Source organism: Schistocerca americana, chromosome 2, assembly GCF_021461395.2.
Source record: "Schistocerca americana isolate TAMUIC-IGC-003095 chromosome 2, iqSchAmer2.1, whole genome shotgun sequence".
In the NCBI taxonomy this organism is placed as follows: Eukaryota; Metazoa; Arthropoda; class Insecta; order Orthoptera; family Acrididae; genus Schistocerca; species Schistocerca americana.
In genome coordinates this window covers 713,359,439-713,380,749 of record NC_060120.1, presented here as the reverse complement: position 1 = coordinate 713,380,749, position 21,311 = coordinate 713,359,439, and the positions used below count along the sequence as shown (strand labels likewise).

The following is a 21,311-nucleotide window of genomic DNA, read 5'->3' as shown; positions in this document are numbered from 1 at the left end:
CCTCTTGAAACTGTGACTGTCAGAATAAGGACGACATAGGAAATAACTGTCTGCAATGTACGAAGGTCACTCCAAAAGAAATCCACAGTATATTTTTTTTTTTTAATTCATCTTTTATTCTACATGTTTGAAAGTTTTATAGTGTGTAGATACATCCTTTAGGAACAATATTTTTGTTTCTCCACATAATTTCCATCCCTCTCAACTGCCTTACGCCATCTTGGAACAAGCGCCTGTATACCTGCATGGTAAACTTCTGGACCAACCTGTTGGAGCCTTTGGCAACGTGCACAAGGGAGTCATCATCTTCAAACCTTGTTCCACGAAGAGAGTCTTTCAGTTTCCCAAAGAGATGATAGTCACATGGAGCCAGGTCAGGACTGTAAGGCGGGTGTTTCAGTGTTGTCCATCCGAGTTTTGTGATCGCTTCCATGGTTTTTTGACTGACATGTGGCCGAGCATTGTCGTGCAACAGCAAAACTTCCTGCTTTTGATGATGTGGTCGAACACGACTCAGTAGGGCTTGAAGTGTCTTCAGTGTCATCACATATGCATGAGACTTCATGGTGGTTCCACTTGGCATGATGTCCACAAGCAAGAGTCCTTCAGAATCGAATAACACCATAGCCATAACTTTTCCAGCAGAAGGTGTGGTTTTGAATTTTTTTTTATTTGGTGATTTTGCATGATGCCACTCCATTGATTGCCTCTTCATCTCTGGTGAAAAATGATGGAGCCATGTTTCATCACCTGTCACAATTCTTCCAAAAAATTCATCTCTACCATTCTCGTACTGTTCCTAAAGTTCGCTGCATACCATTATTCTTGTTTCTTTGTGAGCCACTGTCAACATCCTGGGAACCCACCTGGCACAAACCTTTTTTAACGCCAACACTTTCAGTATTGTGCAAACACTTCCTTCCCCTATCCCAACGTAATGTTACAATTCGTTCACTGTGATGCGTCTGTCAGCAGCCATCAATTTGTTAACTCTCTGCACATTGTCTGGAGTGTGTGCAGTACGAGGCCGGCCGCTGCAAGGACAATCCTCAATATTGCCGTGCCCACTTTCATCACGTAACCTGCTTGCCCACCAACTAACTGTACTACAATCGACAGCAGCATCTCCATACACCTTTTTCAATCTCTTGTGGATGTTTCCCACTGTCTCGTTTTCACAGCACAGGAATTCTATGACAGCACGTTGCTTCTGATGAATGTCAAGTATAGCAGCCATCTTGAAGACATGCTGTGATGGCGCCACTCACGGGAACAGGTTGAACTAAGTTTGAAAACAAGCGAGAAGGATGTATCTACACACTGTAAAACTTTCACACAATGAGAATGAAAACTGTATTTTTACAAAAATAGTGTGCATTTCTTTTGGAGTGACCCTCATATATCTTCCTCCAGATGGTGCAGTACCCTGGAATGTATTAGATACACTGATTGATTAACTCCCTAAACCTTTCCTACTTTTGGGAGATTTTAACACCCATAACCCCTTGTTGGGTGGCAGTGTGCTTACTGGCCGAGGCAGAGATGTCGAAACTTTACTGCCTCAGTTCGACCTCTACCTCTTAAATACTGGGGCTGCCACTTATTTTAGTGTGGCTCATGGTAGTTACTTGGCCATTGCTTTATCAATTTGCAGCCCAGGACTTCTCCCATCTATCCACTGGAGAGCACATGACGACCTGTGTGGTAGTGACCAGTTCCCCATATTCCTGTCACTGCCCCAGCATCAGGCCCACAGACGCCTACCCAGATGGCTTCTTTAAGAAGGCAGACCTGGAAACTTTCACCTCTGATGTCACTGTTGAATTTCCCCCACACGGTAACATCGATGTGATGGTTGAACAGGTGACTACAACAATTGTTTCTATTGCAGAAAACACGATCCCTTGCTCTTTAGGGTACCTGAGGCGTAAGGCAGTCCCTTGGTGGTCGCCGGAAGTCGCTGTAGCAATTAAGGAACGTCGGCAAGCTCTACAGGAGCATAAGTGGCACCCTTCCCTGGACCACCTAACAACCTTTAAACGGCTCCGTGCCCGCATTCGCCAAGTTAGCAAATGACGGAAGCAGGAGTGTTGGGAGAGATACGTCTTGTCCATTGGGTGCCATACGTCACCTTCCAAAGTCTGGGCAAAGATCAAATGTCTTTTCGGGTACCAGACCTCAACAGGTGTTCATGGTGTTACCATAAATGGCGTGTTATCTACTGATGCAAACGCGATTGCCGAGCACTTAGCTGAGCACTTCGCTTGAGCCTCTGTGTCGGAGAATTACCCCCCAGCCTTTCACACTCTCGAATGGCAGCTGGAAGGGAACGTCCTCTTATTCACCACATGCCACAGTGAATCCTATAATGCCCCATTTACGAAGTGGGAGATCCTCAGTGCCCGTGCACTTTGCCCCGACAGCTCCTGGGCCTGATCAGATCCACAGCCAGATGATTAAACATCTCTCATCTGACTACAAGCGATATCTCCTCATCGTCTTCAACCGGATCTGGTGTGATGGCGTCTTTCCATTGCAATGGCAGGAGACCACCATCATTCCGGTGCTCACACCCGGTAAAAACCCGCTTGATGTGGATAGCTATCGGGCCATCAGCTTCATCAACATTTTTTTTAAGCTGCTGGAATGTATGGTGTGTTGGTGGTTGGGTTGGGTCCTGGAGTCACGTGGCCTACTGGCTCCATGCCAGTGTGGCTTCCACCAGGGTCACTCTACCGCTGATAATCTTGGGCCCCTTGAGTCTGCCATCCAAACAACCTTTTCCAGACAGCATCACCTGGTTCCCATCTTTTTTGACTTATGTAAAACATACGACACAACCTGGCGGCGGCATATCCGTGCCACGTTGTATGAGTGGGGTCTCCGGGGCCTGCTCCCGATTTTTATCCAAAACTTCTTGTCGCTCCATAATTTCTGTGTCCAAGTCGGTGCCTCCCATAATTCCATCCATAGCCAGGAGAATGGAGTCCCGCAGGGCTCTGTATTGAGTGTCTCTCTACTTTTAGTGGCCATTAACAGTCTAGCAGCAGTTGTCAGGCGCTCCGTCTCACCTTCTCTGTATGCAGACAACTTCTGCATTTCGTACTGCTGCTCCAATACTGGTGTTGCTGAGCGTCGCCTACAGGGAGCCATCCACAAGGCGCAGTCGTGGGTTCTAGCCCATGGCTTCCAGTTTTCAGCCGCAAAGTCAGGTGTCATGCACTTCTGTCAGCGTCATACTGTTCATCCAAACCCAAAACTTCACCTTCATGATGATCCACTCACTGTAGTGGAGACATATCAATTCTTAGGACTGGTTTTCGATGCTCGATTGACTTGGATTCCTCATCTTCGTCAGCCTAAGCAGAAGTGCTGTCAGCACCTCAATGCCCTCCATTGCCTGAGCAACACCAGTTGGGGTGCAGATTGCTCTGTGCTGCTGCGGCTCTACAGAGCCTTGTCCAATCCCAAATTGACTATGGGAGTGTTGTTTATGGTTCGGCAGTGCCCTCAGCATTGCATTTACTTGACCCTGTGCACCACTGTGGGGTTCGACTAGTGACAGGAGCTTTTAGGATTAGTCCGGTGACCAGGGTATTGGTGGAGGCTGGGGTCCCGCCATTGCAGTTCCGATGTGTACAACTGCTCACCAGTTACATTGCACACATTTGTAGTCCTCCTGAGCATCTGAATTACAGTCTCCTTTTCCCACCAGCAGCAGTCCATCTCCTGCATCAGCGGCCCAGGTCAGGGCTAATGCCCTGGCATGTCATTTCTGCTGTGTACTGATGCACTGAGCAGCCTACAAGCTATCGACCAGTGCTACCCTTGCCATCTTCTGGTAGCATCCATCCAGGAGCCCATCTATGCCCTGGAACAGTCCCGTCGTTCAGTGGTGCTTGTCTGGACCCCTGGACACACCGGAATCCCAAGCCACGTACTTGCCACAACGAACTTGCCGACGAGATGGCCAAACAGGCGATGCGGAAACCGCTTCTGGAGATGGGTATCTCCGAAGCTGACCCGCGTTCTTTCTTACACCACAGGGCTTTCAGGCTTTGGGAGATGGAATGACATAACAGTATGCACAACAGCTGTGTAACATTAAAGAGATGACGAACGTGTGGAAGTCTTCCTTGCGGTCCTGTCACAGGGCATCAGTTGGCCTCTGCTGGCTTTGCATTGGCCATACATGGCTAACGCATGGTTAACTGCTCTGTCGCAAGGACCCATCTATGTGTCGCTGTGACTCCCAAATAACAGTCATCCACCTCTTGCATGCCTGCCTGCTCTTTGGCGGACTTTTAACTTTCCCAGCTCCCTACCTTCAGTGTTGGGTGACAATGCCACAGCAGCAGCTTTAGTTTTAAGCTTTATCTGTGAGAATGGTTTTTTTTAATTGTATGTAGGTTTTATTGCATGTCCTTTGTCCCTCTGTGTCTTCCACCCTAGTGCTTTTAGGGTGGAAGTTTTAATGTGTTGCAGAAGGCTGGCTTCTCTTTTTGTTCTCGTGGTCAGCCAGCCACTGTAATCTGCTTTCTTGTTTTACTCTCTTCTGTTTCTAGCATCTCTGTTGTTTTCTTTCCTCTTTTGTGCCTAGTAGGGTTTATTGCCTTTCCTTCATTCTTGTGGCTTTTCCTTTCTTTCCATTTTGTGTTATATGTCTCATCCGTTTTATTCTCACACTTGTGGCATTGTTTTATTAAGAACAAGGGACTGATGACCTCATAGCTTGGTCCCTTCCTCCCTCTTTTAAACCAATCAGCCAACCAACCAACCAATTTTCTGTACAGGTACCAGAACCCCCGGAACTAGGTGATGCAAAACTTTTTTTGATGTGTGTATTATCCTGCAGTTACACGCTTTAGATCTAGAACGAGAATTTCACTCTGCAGTGGAGTGTGTGCTGATATGAAACTTCCTGACAGATTAAAACTGTGTGCAGGACCGAGACTCGAACTCGGGACCTTTGCCTTTTGCGGGCAAGTGCTGTACCAACTGAGCTACCCAAGCACGACTCACGCCCCGTCCTCACAGTTTTACTTCTGCCAGTACCTCGTCTCCTACCTTCCAAACTTTACAGAAGCTCTCCTGCGAACCTTTCAGAACTAGCACTCCTGAAGAAAGGATATTGCAGAGACATGGCTTAGCCACAGCCTGGGGGATGTTTCCAGAATGAGATCTCACCACCTCTACAACATCCACTATTAGCTGACAAACCCTGTCTCACAGACCTACTACACTTACCCAACCCTCCAAAACTCCCTCCCACTACCACACAGAAACCGAGCGAGGTGGCGCAGTGGTTAGACACTGGACTCGCATTCGGAAGGACGACGGTTCAATCCCGCGTCCGGCCATCCTGATTTAGGTTTTCCGTGATTTCCCTAAATCACTCCAGGCAAATGCCGGGATGGTTCCTCTGAAAGGGCACGGCCGACTTCCTTCCCCATCCTTCCCTAATCCGATGAGACCGATGACCAAGCTGTCTGGTCTTCCCCAAACCAACCAACCAACCAACCACACAGAACCCAGAACCTAAACAGACCCGCAACAACAGTCATGAATCTTTCCTCCAGAAGCCTTACTCCCACAGAAATATCAGTCCTTTCCAAAGGCCTAACCTTTGGCCTCACTCCCAAATTCAATCATGCAGGACTTACTAAAGACCTTCTTTCCTACTCCCGGTCCCTACAGTGGAAACACTTTTTCGCCACCAACCCGACCAGCCAGACTCAACCAAAGACCACTATTGAAACTTACCTAACTCAGTTCACTCCTCTATCCAACCATGATCCACCCCCACTGCCTCCAAACTACCCCCTGTTAACTTTCCAGAGTTTCTTAACTTCAAACTTTGCCTCACTATCATTCCCTAAATTCCTCAACATGCAATCTAACCTTACATCCGCAGAAAGAACCTAATCCCACCATCTAAAAACTAATCCCGACCTTATAATCCTACCTGCAGACAAAGGCTCGGCCACCATTGTTTTGAACCGCAAGGATTACCTGATGGAAGGACTCCATCAGCTGTCAGATACATCCACCTACAAACCTTGCCACGGTGACCCCATTTCAGTAATCCAGCGGGATCTCCATCACTACTCAAATCCTTAGGCCCATCCCAGAACCTCTCCCGCGAGTCCATCACTCTACTTACCCCTACCACTCCCTGCACCCCCACCTTCTACATGCTTCCTAAAGTCCATAAACCCAACCACCCAGGACAACCCATTGTGGCCAGTTACTGTGCCCCAACTGAGAGAATCTCTGTTCTCGTAGACCACCACCTTCACCCTATTACCCAGAACCTATCCTCCTATGTTAAAGATACCAACCATTTCCTCCACCGACTCTCCACAGTTCGTGTCCCTTTACCACACGGTGTCCTGCTTGTCACTGTTGATGCCACCTCCTTGTACACTAACATTTCTAACGTCCATGGCCTTACTGCTGTTGAACACTACCTTTCCAAAGGCCTATGGATTCCAAACCAACAACCTCCTTCCTAGTCACAATGAACAACTATATCTTCACCCACAATTACTTCTCCTTTGAAGGCATTACCTACAAACAAATCCGAGGTACAGCTATGTGCACCTGCATGGCACCATCGTATGCCAACCTATTCATGGGCCGACTAGAGGAATCCTTCCTACAAAGCCAGAATCCTAAACCCCTCACCTGGTCCAGATTCATTGATGACATCTGTGCTATCTGGATTGAAGGTGAGGACACCCTATCCACATTCCTCCAGAACCTCAACAACTTCTGCCCCATTTGCTTCTCCTGGTCCTACTCAACCCAACAAGCCACCTTCCTAGATGTTGACCTCCACCTCAGAGATGGCTACATCAGTACCTTCGTCCATATCAAACCTACTAACTACCAGCAATACCTCCACTTTGACAGCTGCCACCCATTCAATACCCTTCCGTACGGCCTAGTCACATCTGCAGTGACGAGCAATCCCTCTCAAAATATACCGTGGGTCTCACTGAAGCCTTCACAGACCGTAATTATCCTCCCAACCTTGTACAAAAACAAATTTCCCATGCCTTATATTTCCAGTCCCCCACCACCTCCCAAAGTCCCACAGTCCGGCCACAGAGGAGCATTCCCCTCGTAACTCAGCAGCATCTGGGACTGGAGCAACTGAATTACATTCTCCGCCAGGGTTTCGGTGACCTCTCGTCGTGCCCTGAAATGAGAAATGTCCTGCCCGCTATCCTTCCCACCCCTCCTACAGTGGTATTCCGCCATCCACCAAACCTTCACAATATACTCGTCCATCCTTACACAACCCCTGATCCCAAACCCTTACCTCATGTCTCATACCCCTGTAATAGACCTAGATGCAAGACCTGTCACATAAATCCTCCTTCCATCACCGACTCCAGTCCGGTCACTAACATCACCTATCCCATCAAAGGCAGGGCTACTTGTGAAACCAGTCATGTGATTTACAAGCTAAGCTGCAACCAATGTGTTGCATTCTATGTAGGCATGACAACCAACAAGCTTTCTGTCCGCCTGAATGGCCACCGACAAACTGTGGCCAAAAAACAAGAGGACCACCCTGTTGCTGAACACGCTGGCAAACATGATATCCCTCATCTCAGTGACTACTTCACAACCTGTGCCATATGGATCCTTCCCACCAACACCAGCTTTTCTGAACTGTGCAGGTGGGAACTTTCCCTTCAATACATCCTACATTCCCGTAACCCTCCTGGTCTCAATCTTCGTTAGTCACTGTTCTCACCCATCCAGCCCCATCCCTGTTACCATTCCAGCACTACACAGCCATCATTTCACCGCCACACCCAGTCTTTGAATTTCTTTTTATTTGTCTCCTTTCTGCTACTCCCCCCCTCCTCCCCACCGTCTCTCCTGCCCTCTGTCTAAACTGCAGCACTTCACTGTCCGCCACCCCACCATACTATCCCTTCCTCTCCCTGCCCCAACCTCCTCCTTACCCCCAACCAATTACCACTCCCATCATACACTGGTACTGCTGCTCGCAGTGTGGTTTCAGTTATACGAAACTGACAAAGGCCTTAATGGCCGAAAGCTATAATTGTGTGAATCTTTTTTGTTGTGCCTATCCCAACTCAGCATCTCCGCTATATGGTGAGTAGCAACTTTCCTTCCTAATATTATCCTTTTGTTAATATTGTTAACATATTAAATGCCCGTTTACACATGTTTATGGTTTATTCTTAAGGGATTGTGAAGTGTGCTGTGCCTTAATATGCACAATACTGTATTGTTTGTGATTTGAGTGTATGATAAACTGATAAATTTAGGTAATGTGAGAGTAGTGCTAGGCAGCTTTCTTTCAGTAGAGCACTTTTTTCAATTACTACTGAACATGATGTGCATCTAAAGGCCACAAATGCATCTAAATGCCGTAAGACCCAAGTTTAACTCAGAGTTCAAGTTGTATTCCATACAAGATAATAGTGGATTCAGGAACTGAAATGATTGCCTCCAAATCGTAATTAAAGTAATTATTTATATTTTACATTAATTTGATTGCTTCCTTAAACCACAAAAAAATTAAAGTGGAGTAGTAGAAGGAAATGTAGTCTTGTTTGTAATTTTTGTAAAATCAGTAATTCTCTATTTTCCAGGCAATCTTCATAGTAAAGAAAGTTCTACTATCTGTGTTATGATATGCCCTTTTTGTGTTATCAGTAGTCTGTAGCATAAGATATATTGAGGCTATAAATGAGAGATGCACATGCAAAAATATTCATTAGGTAATTCAACTAGATATGTAGGTAATGTAGAATCTTGTAAGGCCACAGTAGTCTGCATGTGAATAAGCCTCAATGCTTGATAGTGTTTGTAGAAACTGTTGTTCCTTTTGTGTTCTCCACTAAATTTTACTTCATTGCCAACAAGTATAAGAAGTGTGAAAAAAGTCTCTTAAATGTTAAACGTTTTACTGTCTAAAGAACTAACCTAGCTGATAATTAAGTCAGCTTCCATTTCCAAACTAACCCAGCTGATAATTAAGTCGGCTTCCATTTCCAATTTCATTAAATGTATATCTCCTTTGGACAGGCATACTTGTGAATTAATTCTTTCACTGAACCATGACAAGGCATCATATTAACTATACTTTTCATTAAAAAATGCACCTGTTTTTAGCGTAACTCTCATAAGCTGTCTTAATTTTATAATTTTTTATGCTTCTTGCTGTTGCCCTCTTCTTACTATCCAAAAGACAATTTGTTATTTTCCACTACATATTCTCCTCCTCAACTTTCTCTTTTTCACCGTTAGTGTTGTATGTACCAGTTACTCTCTCCCTCTTCCTCCCTCCCTCCCTGTCCCCCCTCTCCCTGTCCCCCCCCCCCTCTCTTTCCCCTCCTCTCTTCCTCCCTCCCTCTCCCTTAAGTGAAAACTCCCCCATTCTGCATCGGATTTCTGTTTTTGCATTCCAGTGAGGTTATCTCTGTCTGTATGTTATTCAGGCTCATTTGAATTTCTATTTTCTTGCATGCATTGTGAACATTTTCTGCCATCTGGAAAAGTGGACTGTATATTCGTGTTTCTTCTTCTTTACGTGCAGATTTCTCTCTTCTAACCAGAGATCACAATAAAATAGTTTACTGCATTTACCTATGTATTCTTCCTAAAACTTTCCCTAATTTCTTTCAACCATTTCTTCTGTTTTTAAAGTTTCAAAATCTCAGGATATAGTTTCATTTGTATGCATATTAACACTATTCTGATGCTCACATTTTATCTCTTGGGGAACAGGTACCCCTCTTCCACATTCCATATCTTTAAGTGTCTTTTATGTTTTCTAATTCCTAAGGTAATAATTTTTATTGATTTGCTTTAAAGGGTTTCTTATATTAGCTGAATTGTGCAGGTTACAGGGATAAACATTGTAATTTTAGAAAGTCTCTTTCTTTGAAATACTGATGACACTTCAATGTCTTCAGGGAGCTAGAAGAAGATTTAGAGCTGGATTTAGCGAAGAAGCATATCACAGACTATCAGAATCAACTGCAAACAATCAAAGAAGAATTAAGAAAAAAGTACTCTAATGAGCGGGAGACATTAAAAAAGGACTATGAGGCTAAGGTTGAAACCTTAGTGAGGGACCTAAGTGCATCTCAACAGACAGAAATACAACATTTGGAACTGAAATACAAGGATGAATTACAAAATTTAAAATCCAGATATGAAACAGAAATACATAATTCGAATGCCAGATATGAAACTGTTTTAATGAACAATGCTGACAAATTCCAAGAAGAAATTGATATTCTTAAGCAAAAATATGCAGAAGAAATTACTGAGTTAAGGAAAAAGTTTGAAGTAAATGCTAGGAAAAGAACTGAATGTCTTTTTTTGGCAGTTAAACAGTACTTTGATAAATTTTTCACGACAGTTAAGTCTCAGTTTGAAGAGCGGAAAAGACGTAAGAATTCTGCACATAGTGCCACAAAAACGGTAGGTTTCTGTCTTCATTTTTTCTATTAAATTTTCAAATGTTGTAAGCAAAAATTGTAACACGAGGGTAGGATAATTGACTCTTAATGGCTATGAGATGTTTTCACTTGTAATATTAATACTTATTGTAACGGCACACTTTACGTCTTAACTGATAACAGTATAGAATGATTTAGCCTATTACAGAATTAAAAAGGCTCTTGCATATGATTATGTATATTGAAGTAAAGAAATTTTGCATAGTTTGTCCAGTCATTGCGTAGACACCACTTTATAACAAAATAATTTCTTTGTGAAGAAGATAAGAAAAACTGGTTCTTAATGCACTACCTTGTTAGAGGGCAAGCTGTTGTGTTATGCTTTCCTGTAGCTTCCCTAGATGATTTATATGAATGTGAGAATGTGATTTAGAAAGATGGGTGGACTGTTGCTTCAAGTCACAGCCAGTTTCCATCCTGTGCTCTAGCAATAGAGCTGATGCTTCATGTTTAACAATTCACTGCGTACTCATTAGCTATCCATTCTGCCTGTCCAGTCTTCAGTATTCTTGTGGATGGTTTCCATGTGGAATAATAAAGAAGTGCTCATTATGTGATCTATGTATTAGCCATTTTCAGGTTTCTTAATTACTGCTTAATTGTGCTCAAGAATTACTCTGTTGTATAGGAGTTGTTAAGAAGATAAAAATTTCTCCTGCAGTATATCCAAGTAGAAGTATATCTAACAAAGTGCTCTGAATATGGAAAAATGCAGGACAGTTTGCTACCCTGTCATACCAATAATTCCCACTGTTTCATTGTTTGACTTCACAGGAAATTTATCTGTTGTAGCAGACACACTTCCAATGAGGGTACCAGAAACCTAATAAATTCTTAAATTACACAAATGTATTAAAGAAAATTTATTGAGCTATTATAATGCAACCCACACAGAATAGTAGCTTTCCAGATCACGGAATAAGTATTAGTTTTTTTACTGAATAGAACTTATTAATTAGTTTCTACACCAAAGACAGATTTCATTAATTTAAGCCCATAAATAAAATTGATGCTGCATATAATTTTTCCCAAATTCTGTTAATATAATACTTAAGTTCTGCAGGCTTCATTAATTGTGTCAGCTTAAGGTTTGTCCCTTAACTATGTGAATGGCTTAATTTTAAAATTAGTCTGTCCATTTTGCCACTTTGTGTACTCTTGCCCCAGCATTGTTAAAAGATACTTTCTCAAAGGAAACCAAAACTGTTATAGCACATGTCTGAAATGCCAATGGCCCATTACCTTTAACAGCATGTTTCATATTGCTGCATCCTTTGCTGCACGCAGTGTGGAATAGCTGTTAATGTCACTAGTTGGTACGCTCCGGATTGCCATTTCAAATCCAATCACTAGCAAGTATTTGTTATTTAGTATTTACCATTTCTAGAAGGTTCTTAAATTGTTTTGTACAAGGATTAACCAACAAAGACTGAAACTGATTTTTATTATGGATGTTTATTACTCCATTTCGATGTTTACATGTTCTTTTTCAAAGTGTACCCCCCCCCCCCCCCTACTTGAATGTACTTTCTATAATGTCTCTCCCACTCCTTGAACACATGGTGCAGGATATTCTTTATCAGGTCCATGCGAATAACCTGTTTTCTTGAGCACTGCTTCAGAGAAATCAAATTCCCCAAAGTTTTGCTTTTAGTGGTGGAAAGGGGGGCCGGGGGGAGAATCGCAGGGTGCAATATCGGGGCCATAAGGCAAAAGCGGTGCACAGGTAATGTTGAATTGAGTCAGAAGCTAGTTGGCTTGATTTGCGATGTGAGGGCGCACATTCTCATGATGAAGTCACCACCCAGTCCAAGAAAGTTCTGGTTGTTTTGTTGCAATGTGCTTCCTCAGTTTAGCCAAACTGACATGTTGTATGCTGCTGTAACAGTATTCTGAGGGGGGAGTTGTACACTGATAAATCATTCTGTCACAGCCAAAAAATGCGATCACCATCACAACTTTCGCACATGTTCCTTCAGGATAATAACGATGAAGCCTTGACTCATCTCCGGGGATAATTGATTCCTGAAACACATGCTGTTGATCAGCAAAGAGATGCAGCACCTTACAGCTTATCTCGATTCACACAGCCTTTTTTTGGAAGTCAACAGACATGGCACCCAATGGCCACAAATACTAGTCATATGGAGATTGCCAATCGTAAAGGCACTGCCATATGAAATTCTCAACACTTCACTGAGATTATCCACAGATCCCCACTGACAATCACAGCAGCTATTTTTATGTTGACTTCAGTCACAGCAGAAGCCGAAACCTTGCTTAACAGAGACAAGTCAGCCTTCTTTGAAATCTTTGAACAACCTAAACACTGTTGCAGGAGGTAGTGCATCTTCACCATATGCTTGCTGCAGTTTTCAATAAATTTCATTGGCTGTATGGTTTAAACAAACAAACCACGTTGTTCCTCTCATATCACCTCCATGATTTGGTATGCAAAATGCAAAGAACGTCTATAAAATAGAGCATTACTACCAACTTACTGATACAAGAGTTCTGCTGCCTACAGACATCATACATAAAAACCCACTCTTTTCAGATATTGATGCTGAAAAATAAGGAATCTCCCATGGAAGCTACAGGAAAATATCAGTCTTAGTCTTTATTGATCAGCCCTCATTTTGCATTAATAGCAGCACTCGCCATCCAAAAGGCATTTCTGTTCTGTTTAACATTGCTGTTTGTTATAAATGTGCTTTCAGTGCTAGGTGTTGTTCTTCATTAATGATCCTGCTTTCGGATTTGGACTTGATTATGGTTATGGTGTGACATTATTTGCTGGAGATGCCAGTTACTTCAGAACATTTGCATCAGCAAGTTTCCAACTAGGCAAATTCCAAAACAGCACTAAATCAGCACCACATCAGGCATCCACCAGTGTTTTACGGAGACACTGGTCAAAACCTGACAAAATGGCTGAAAGGATTTGACTAAGTCACCAAATACAACTGGTGGGATGGCACGATGTATTTGGTAGCATAACCCTGCAGTAGATCGAAAACCGTGAAGAGAAGCTCGTAGCTGGGACAAATTCCAGGCCGAAACTTATGCTGCAGCCATCAAACAACAACTGATAATCAGGCCAACTCTTCTGTCAAGTATAACGCACCACAGAAGAATGGACATTTGGAGGATGGAAGATGACAGTTACCAAGTTGTTGGGAAATCTCATTGATGCCAAACTATCCAGATGGCAGTTGACTCAGGGGCTTCTTTTTCTATAATGTCAAATGCTTATTGTTGTCAGCTAAAGAAGGCTATGTTCCATGATATGAAAGCTATTGGGCTGAAGGTCACAAATGGGAAATATGTCCAGCCAACAGGAACAGTTACATGTATTGCAAGAGTATGTATTGTTGGCAGAATGTGGCCTTTTGAATTCACACTGACGGAGTATGGTCATTATGTTATTTTCAGATGGGACTTCTTGCAAGCATCACAAACAGTCATAGATTATGGAAGATCAGAGCTCCAGACTGACAAAGCTATTCCAATGAGCACACTAAATAGATTGACTCGGGCAGTTGTTTTCCATTGAAGACATGAGGTGCTCATTTAAAATGTAAAGCTTTTTTCAATTGCAAAAAACTAATTCTCACAAAAGCAACCTCCATCCCAGTGATGATAGTAAGCATTGCAAGTGGTCAGGGAGAATTTGGATCACTAATTGTCAGGAGCAGCTGCAACTCACCCCTAAATGTATGTTCCTAGGAACAGCCGAAACAGACCAGGGTGGGCAGCTCAGTGCCACTGACAAAGAATTATGCTCCACTATTAGTTCAAATAATACAGTTGAGGAACCTCCTATCAAATTGCCTATAGAATCTGACCTGACTAAGGAACAATGTTGGCAAGTTGTAGCCATTCTGCACTAATTTTTGAATGCTTTAGAGTCCACAGTGGAGGAAAGACAGACCAAGCAGCCCATGGTAAAACACCTTATGAAAACTGGTGGTCCTGCACTTAGTAGCCAACACTCGTACAGTGGGTCACTGGCTAAATGACACACAGTTTGTGAGGAAGCTGCAGCATGAATCATTGAAACTCAAAGTGTCCTTACTTATCTTCTGTGGTCCTTGTGAAGAAGAGGGATGCATGTGATGTTTTTGCATCAACCACTGATGAATGAACAAACTGGTGGAAAAAGCTGTCTAATCATTGCTGTGCACTGGTGATACCCAAGACAGCTTGAAATGAACAAAATATATCTCATCTAAGGATATGCAGATAGGCTACTGGCAAATCAAGATTGATGAGACTGACTGGAAAAGGATTGTCTTCATTACACCTGACGGGCTCTACAAATTCAGAGTTATGCCATTTATACTATGTAATGCTCCAGCCACATTTGAGCATATGATGGACATCCTGCTTTGACACATCAAATGATGTATTTGCTATATGGATGACTTTGTCATTTTTTAAAAGCCACTTGAAGAACATCTAAGCCACCTGAAAACCTTACTCAACTGTGTTAAGACCACAAGCCGCAGCCTGAATCTGTAAGAATTCACTACGTATTCTCCAGTCCTAGCATTGAAAGGCATAGATACTGAGACAGAACTTCACACTAACACTAGCAGTTATGAGATAGGTGTAGTTCTAATGCAAATACAAGAAACTGCCAAAAAAGGTTATAGCTTGTGCTTCCTAAGTACTCATCATGACTGAGATGACCCACTCTGCAACCAAGAAAGAGTACCTTGTAGTTGTTTGGGCTTTTAACAAGTTCTGGCAGTATTTATCTGGTAAACCATTCCTCATTGTGATGGGTCACCGTTACGTGTGCTGGCTGACTAGCCTGAAGGACCTATTGGGTCAACTGGCATCAATTGGCGAGACGGCTGCTGAAGCTTCAAGAACACAATGCCACAGGGAAATGCAAAATCGGATGCAATCACAAGGTTTCCAACTGCCTATCAAGAAATCCTGTGGCAGAACATAGCAACATGATTGAAACCTCAGTAATCACTGCTTTAAATGAATGCTGCTGAACAGAGTGGAGATCCAGCACTGCTGAAAACCATAGAGCCCTTAAAGAAGGAGAAACCAGTCAGAGGAGAATACCAAGTGATAAGGTGTTAGAGGATCTACAATTGTATGGGATATAAATGATTGCTCATCATCGCAGCTCATCTACAGCCACCTATCCTGAAATATTCCCACAACACTCCAACATCTGGTCTCCTGGGATTCTTGAAGACACTATACAGATTCATAAGTAAGTATTGCTTGCTAGTTCTCTACTGATTTGCTACACACAATGTGAACCACTGTAAGGAATGCTAGTAATGGAAGCATACACTACATTTACCTCCAGGGCATTTGATAGCAATTCCGCCTGTGCAGAGCTATTCCACCAAATTGGAATTGACCTCTCATGAGATTCTGATAGTTGACAAATAGGTATCAATGTGTAATATCTACCTGAAGCTGTGCTGACTGCCAAAGCTCCAGAAATTGACAGGTCCCTGGTAGAACACAACATTTTGAAGCAACCCTTGTGATGCTCTCTGATAGGGGAAAAGGTTTTCAGTCTGTACTAGTATTAGAGATATGTTCATGTTGCGACATCAACCGCAGGATGACAACTACCTACCACCGACAGACGAGTGGTCACACACAACACTTTAATAAGACATTGGCAGATATGCTCTCGATGTATTGTGACATCGAACAGACAGTTTGTGAGACAATACTCCCGTTGTTACATTCACATATAACTCAGTGAAGGAAGATATACAGGCTTCACACCATTCTTTGTGCCCCACTGTCGTGTGGCTGAAATGACAGTTGATACACTGTCCCCATTTCAACCGGATAACTCAGAACGACTATGTAAAACATCCCTTCAATAGGACTGAAGAAGCAAGCCTCCCAACTTGCATACAATCGCTGTCTACCCAGGAGAAGGACCGAGAGCAATATAGCGCCAAGCACCAGCCAACGAGATACAGCCAGGTAGACTTGGTATGGATTTTTACACATGTCTGGAATGTGAAACTATCAGAAAAGTTACTAAAATGCTATTTCTGGCCATATAATATCCTTTGTCGCTTGTTGGACATCACGAATGAAGTTAAGGATTATGACCCTTCATCAAGAAGATAAAAGTGCAAAGATTTTATCCATATCCTCCATATGACGCTGCACTACAGTCTTGAAGTGCGGATCAGTGACAGGATTTCTTGGTTAAGGGAACTGAAGGCTTGCACAGTGATTGCGAACTTGCACGAGAGGGGTTGCATTTGACACTCATCATAGTGAGCAATAACATGACCCGATGACAAGGATCCTCTAGTCTGTCAAACAGACAACCACTCACAAGGACTATATCCAGGGTGCTGTAGGCAGCTCCAGTGAGAACTTCTGATACAGTACGTCGCTGTTTCTGCAGGAGAGGGAGCAATGCCGTGACCTGTGCTGCGTGCAGTGTGGGTTTAGCACAACTGGTTGGCATGCTACACGTCACCAGTCCAAATCTTATCATTTGTAGAAGGTTCTCAAAATTTCTTACGTTTTTAATGCTTGTATGTTGTGGAATATTCAGTATTTGTGTAATAAATAGTGAGACACACTGTCTGAGTTGCAGTTCTGTTCTGTCTATACATAGATGTCCATAATAAAAATGCTTTCAGTGCTAAATATTTTACAACTCTGGGTTTGGATTTGGAATTGATTTCTTTACATGTGACAATATTGGTGTGACCACAACAAAATTATTAGTTATAATAACTAGCCACTGATAATCGGTTGTCACTGTTAATGAGAATGTTGTGCAACTTTACAACAGTAATGCAGATATGTGATTCAGCACTTAGATAACCTTATTCCTCCTACCCATCATTAGTGCTTCATAACTAAGAATAATGGGGCTTTGTGTTTGTACCTACAGTCTCCCTTCTTCTTCTTGTGTTTTTACATTTTGCAGTAGGATTCTCTCCATCTCTCTACTTTATTTTGCCTCTTCATGTGTGTATTTATATTCTCTTGTCCTCATTTATCCTTTTTTCCCTCCTTTTTAACATTTATTTTTACTCTTGCCACCTTCCTCCTCATATTGACTAATCCCCACTCATACATGGTCCAGTCACATTAATGTGACCATTGCCTCAGTTCAGCATCAGCGTGCAATAACCACTCACACATAGCAGGTGGCAGCAGTACAAGTGGACAGTATGTTTTAGCTTATTGGGGGATATAGAAAACAGCATAATAGTTGCCATAATGCAAAAACAGAGCAATGTATCTGACATCCGAAAGGGCACGGTCGTTGGCTTTCAGGCCAAGGGTGGAAAAACTGAAAACTATTTGTGTTCTACCATGTTTAAAGTATACTATGCATGACAAAATGGCACTCTCCAAAATGCACCAAGGCAACTGTTGTGCATGACAGGCTGTAGATGACAAGGATGAATGACGGCTGTGGAGACGTGTACAGGCAACTGTTGAGCAACTGACCTCTCAAATGAACAAAGGGTCTCTTCAATGACCATTTCAGTGAATGTTGCTGTCTGCAAGCCTCCACAACAGGTGCAGGTTCATGCAACCTTGCTGACTGCTGTTCATTGGCTACAAAGGCTGAAATTTACACACCAACATCGCAACTAGATGTCCACTGAGTGGACATCTAGTTTTTCAGATGAATCACTTTTTATGCTCCATCGAACAGATGGCCATTGGTGTTTATGGCATGAAACATGAAAGCAAATTATTCCATAAATTTGTGGCTGATGGATATCTGTTTGCTGCAAGTCATTGACCAGTTGCTCCTATTCTTCCATTTATACAAGATAGAATTACAGAATCTTTGTAAGAATCCTTGTGGTAGGAGGGACTGTTAAGGTCTGGGAAATAATTTTGTAGCACTCCCTGGGTGACCATGTCACTCTGGAAGGCACAGTGGCTCAACACAAGTATCTACTTATCGTTGGGGACTACGTCCACCCTTACATGAAGTTTGTAACAATATTAGGAAGGAAAGTTGCTACTCAGCTTCTCCGCTATATGGTGAGTAGCAACTTCCCTTCCTAATATTGTTACATTCCATCCTGGATTTTCCATTGTTTGATACTTACATGCAGTTTCTTTTTCCTCATCGTGATACCATCTACCAGCAGGACAATGCAACATGACACACAGTCGCATTGTATTTATGTGGTACAAAGAGCACCAGGATGAGTTTACCGTACTCCCCTGGCCACCAAACACCCCAAATTGAAACCCAATCAAGAGTCTGTGGGACCACTTTGATGGGGCTGTTCACCCTGTGAATCCACAACCAAGAAACCTATGGCTATGGCACTGGAATCGGTACAGATCTGTTGGTACCTTTCAGATCCTCATTGATTCTTGTCCTGCATGCCTTGCAGCAGTCTGCACTGCAAAAGGTGGTTATTCAGGCTTTTTATGCATTTTCACATTAATGTGACTGGATAGAGTATTTCCACAAATCTTACCTGCATTTAGTTTTTGTTCATTTGGAGTTACACATAGTCGTTTCTTTGCTACATATTTACTTTGAGCAAATATCTTTGTCTCAGTGAGTAGCGATATCCGTTTATTTGCGATAATTTGGTACTCAGATCTTGTTAGTCCATTAGTACATCCTACTAATGTCCTGCACTTTGTACTCTCCTGATATACTTTTTGAATGAACTTTTCCTTCCGTTCAACAACTATACATGTGTTCTTTCTCCTATTCCCAATCATTTCCCCATGAAGGAATTTTAGGATACTCTGAAAACTTAAGATTCAACCAAATTGTATCACTATTCTTTGCTTAATTCAGCTTGAACAGAAATGCAGTTGAAGAAAGGTACTGAACTTTAGTGAGTGATAGTAAACGCAGACTACTCCTTTTCTTTTCTTTTCTTTCTTATATAGCTTTGAATTTTAGTAATGATAAAATTGTTATCAAGTCACAAGCAAAATTTAAAAACTTAAATTTGATCAGTAAGTGGAAAATTGTGTCTGTTTAAACTGTCTCCTATCAGACCCCACCCCTTGGTCAATTTTTGTCATTACATGCAGTCACTGTGTGTGTTTGGGATTGTACACACTGTATATATTCCTGAAATACTGATACCGTGAGAGTGGCTATCGAAAGTAGTCCTTGTTGTTCAGTGCGAAAACTTGCCGTGTCATTACATTGTTGGGTATTGGATTGTTGGAATCATATTCCATGAACTTCAGTTTAATCCTAATTACTGTGTCCCAATCCCGCATATTTGTGAAAAATCATTGGGTAAAATAAGTGAGCATGCAAAATCTCTGGGTGCCCATTGACCCCATTTTCACTGAAGTAGTTACATTAATAATCAGAACTTCCATTACTGGAGTCCAGGAAGCCCTTCTTAACTTTACTAGTGTCCGGTTCAAGGTACAACAATTATCATAAGCTGTATTATGCCTTATTGTAGAACAGTAAGCTCTTAATTTTTTGGGGGTGAACCATGCACTGCAGTCACACTGATGTTTGCACAATACCTGACCATGTTAGAGACATTGCTGGCTCTAAAATTCTGTACATTTCCAAATCTTGACAGTCAGCACCCCTGGTTTCAACAGGATGGAACTACATCACACACTGTCAATCTATGGCCTCAGTAAAATGATTTTTTGGGGATCACACAATTTCAAAGAACGGTAACTTTGCTTAGCTACCACCATATGCCAACCTTTCACGCTGACTTCTATTTATGGGATAATCTGGAGAGTGTGTTTACCAGTATGGACCAAGAAACCTAGCTCATCTCAAGACACAAATTGAAGAGGAAATCACCAATGTCCAAGGTGATGTGCTCCTCTGCACTCTGCAAAACCCACAGTAACAACTTATTGAAAGTGTGCAGAAAAATAGACAACATTTGACTAATGTATTTTTTATAAAAATTATTCCTAATGCAATTTCCAATCCTGGTGCACATACATTAAACTTTAAACAAAGCTGTATCATGTTTCCTCACTTTCTATCTAATTATTTACAATTTTTACTGTTTAAAATAAAGAAAAGCAACCACTCACATTTTGCACACTGATGTGTGTGTATGTATGCTCCATGTGCTGGTCTGCTGAAGTTGAGTGGTTGCCTTTCCTTTATTTTTTGTATTTCTCCAAACAGGAATTTACATTATTGTTTTTTTACAATTTATCTATTTCTTTGTACCATATACAGTCGTTAGGCAAATGTATGAAAACACCATAACAAATGTGTGCTTGAACATAAATGCAGGTGCTAGCCAAGCTTCCTGGCGGCACTATTGTATTTGACTTCAAACAGCACCTGTGCACTGCCCTTAAGATGGTGCAAGTTTCAGTCTCATGCTCAGAACAGTGTTCTGTGCAGTTGTGAGTGTATTGTGTCGGAGCTAAGTGGATTTGAATGCAGGAAAGTTGTCGATGCTCGAGAGGAAGTGTTTGGTGTTTCAAGAGGCACAGTATCAAAGATTTATATCACATGTAGAGAAAGGGGTAAAACATTACCCACCAGATCACAATGTAGATGGGAGAGAGTGTTGAGCGACCATGACAGATGATCATTGAAAAGGATTGCGACAAAAAATGAGAGGGTGACAGCTATAAAAGCCACTGCAGAACTGAACTCATGAATTCTGTTGGACCAAAGCAACATGAAGGGAGCTTCATAAGCTGGGAATTGCAGGGTGAGCTGGAATTTTAAAACAACACACAATTATGCAAGTGCCCCTAATGTGAAAATGTGGTGCTGAAGCCATAAAACATGGAATATGCAGCAGTGGAAAAAAGTCATTTGGC

The 21,311-nt window shown here is 42.4% G+C and overlaps 1 protein-coding gene and 1 long non-coding RNA gene across 2 annotated transcripts in view; one reads left to right on the top strand and one right to left on the bottom strand.

Annotated features, from left to right (window-relative positions):
* LOC124593751 (A-kinase anchor protein 9-like) overlaps positions 1-21,311 on the top strand; it is a 505,072-nt gene that overhangs the window by 227,530 nt on the left and 256,231 nt on the right. The window contains exon 18 of the mRNA XM_047132086.1: positions 9,966-10,479. Within this exon, the coding sequence (XP_046988042.1) occupies positions 9,966-10,479 (514 nt within the window). The remainder of the gene's footprint in view (positions 1-9,965; positions 10,480-21,311) is intronic.
* The window catches only part of LOC124593753, a 64,096-nt gene that overhangs the window by 40,844 nt on the left and 1,941 nt on the right, over positions 1-21,311 (bottom strand). The window lies entirely within an intron of this gene.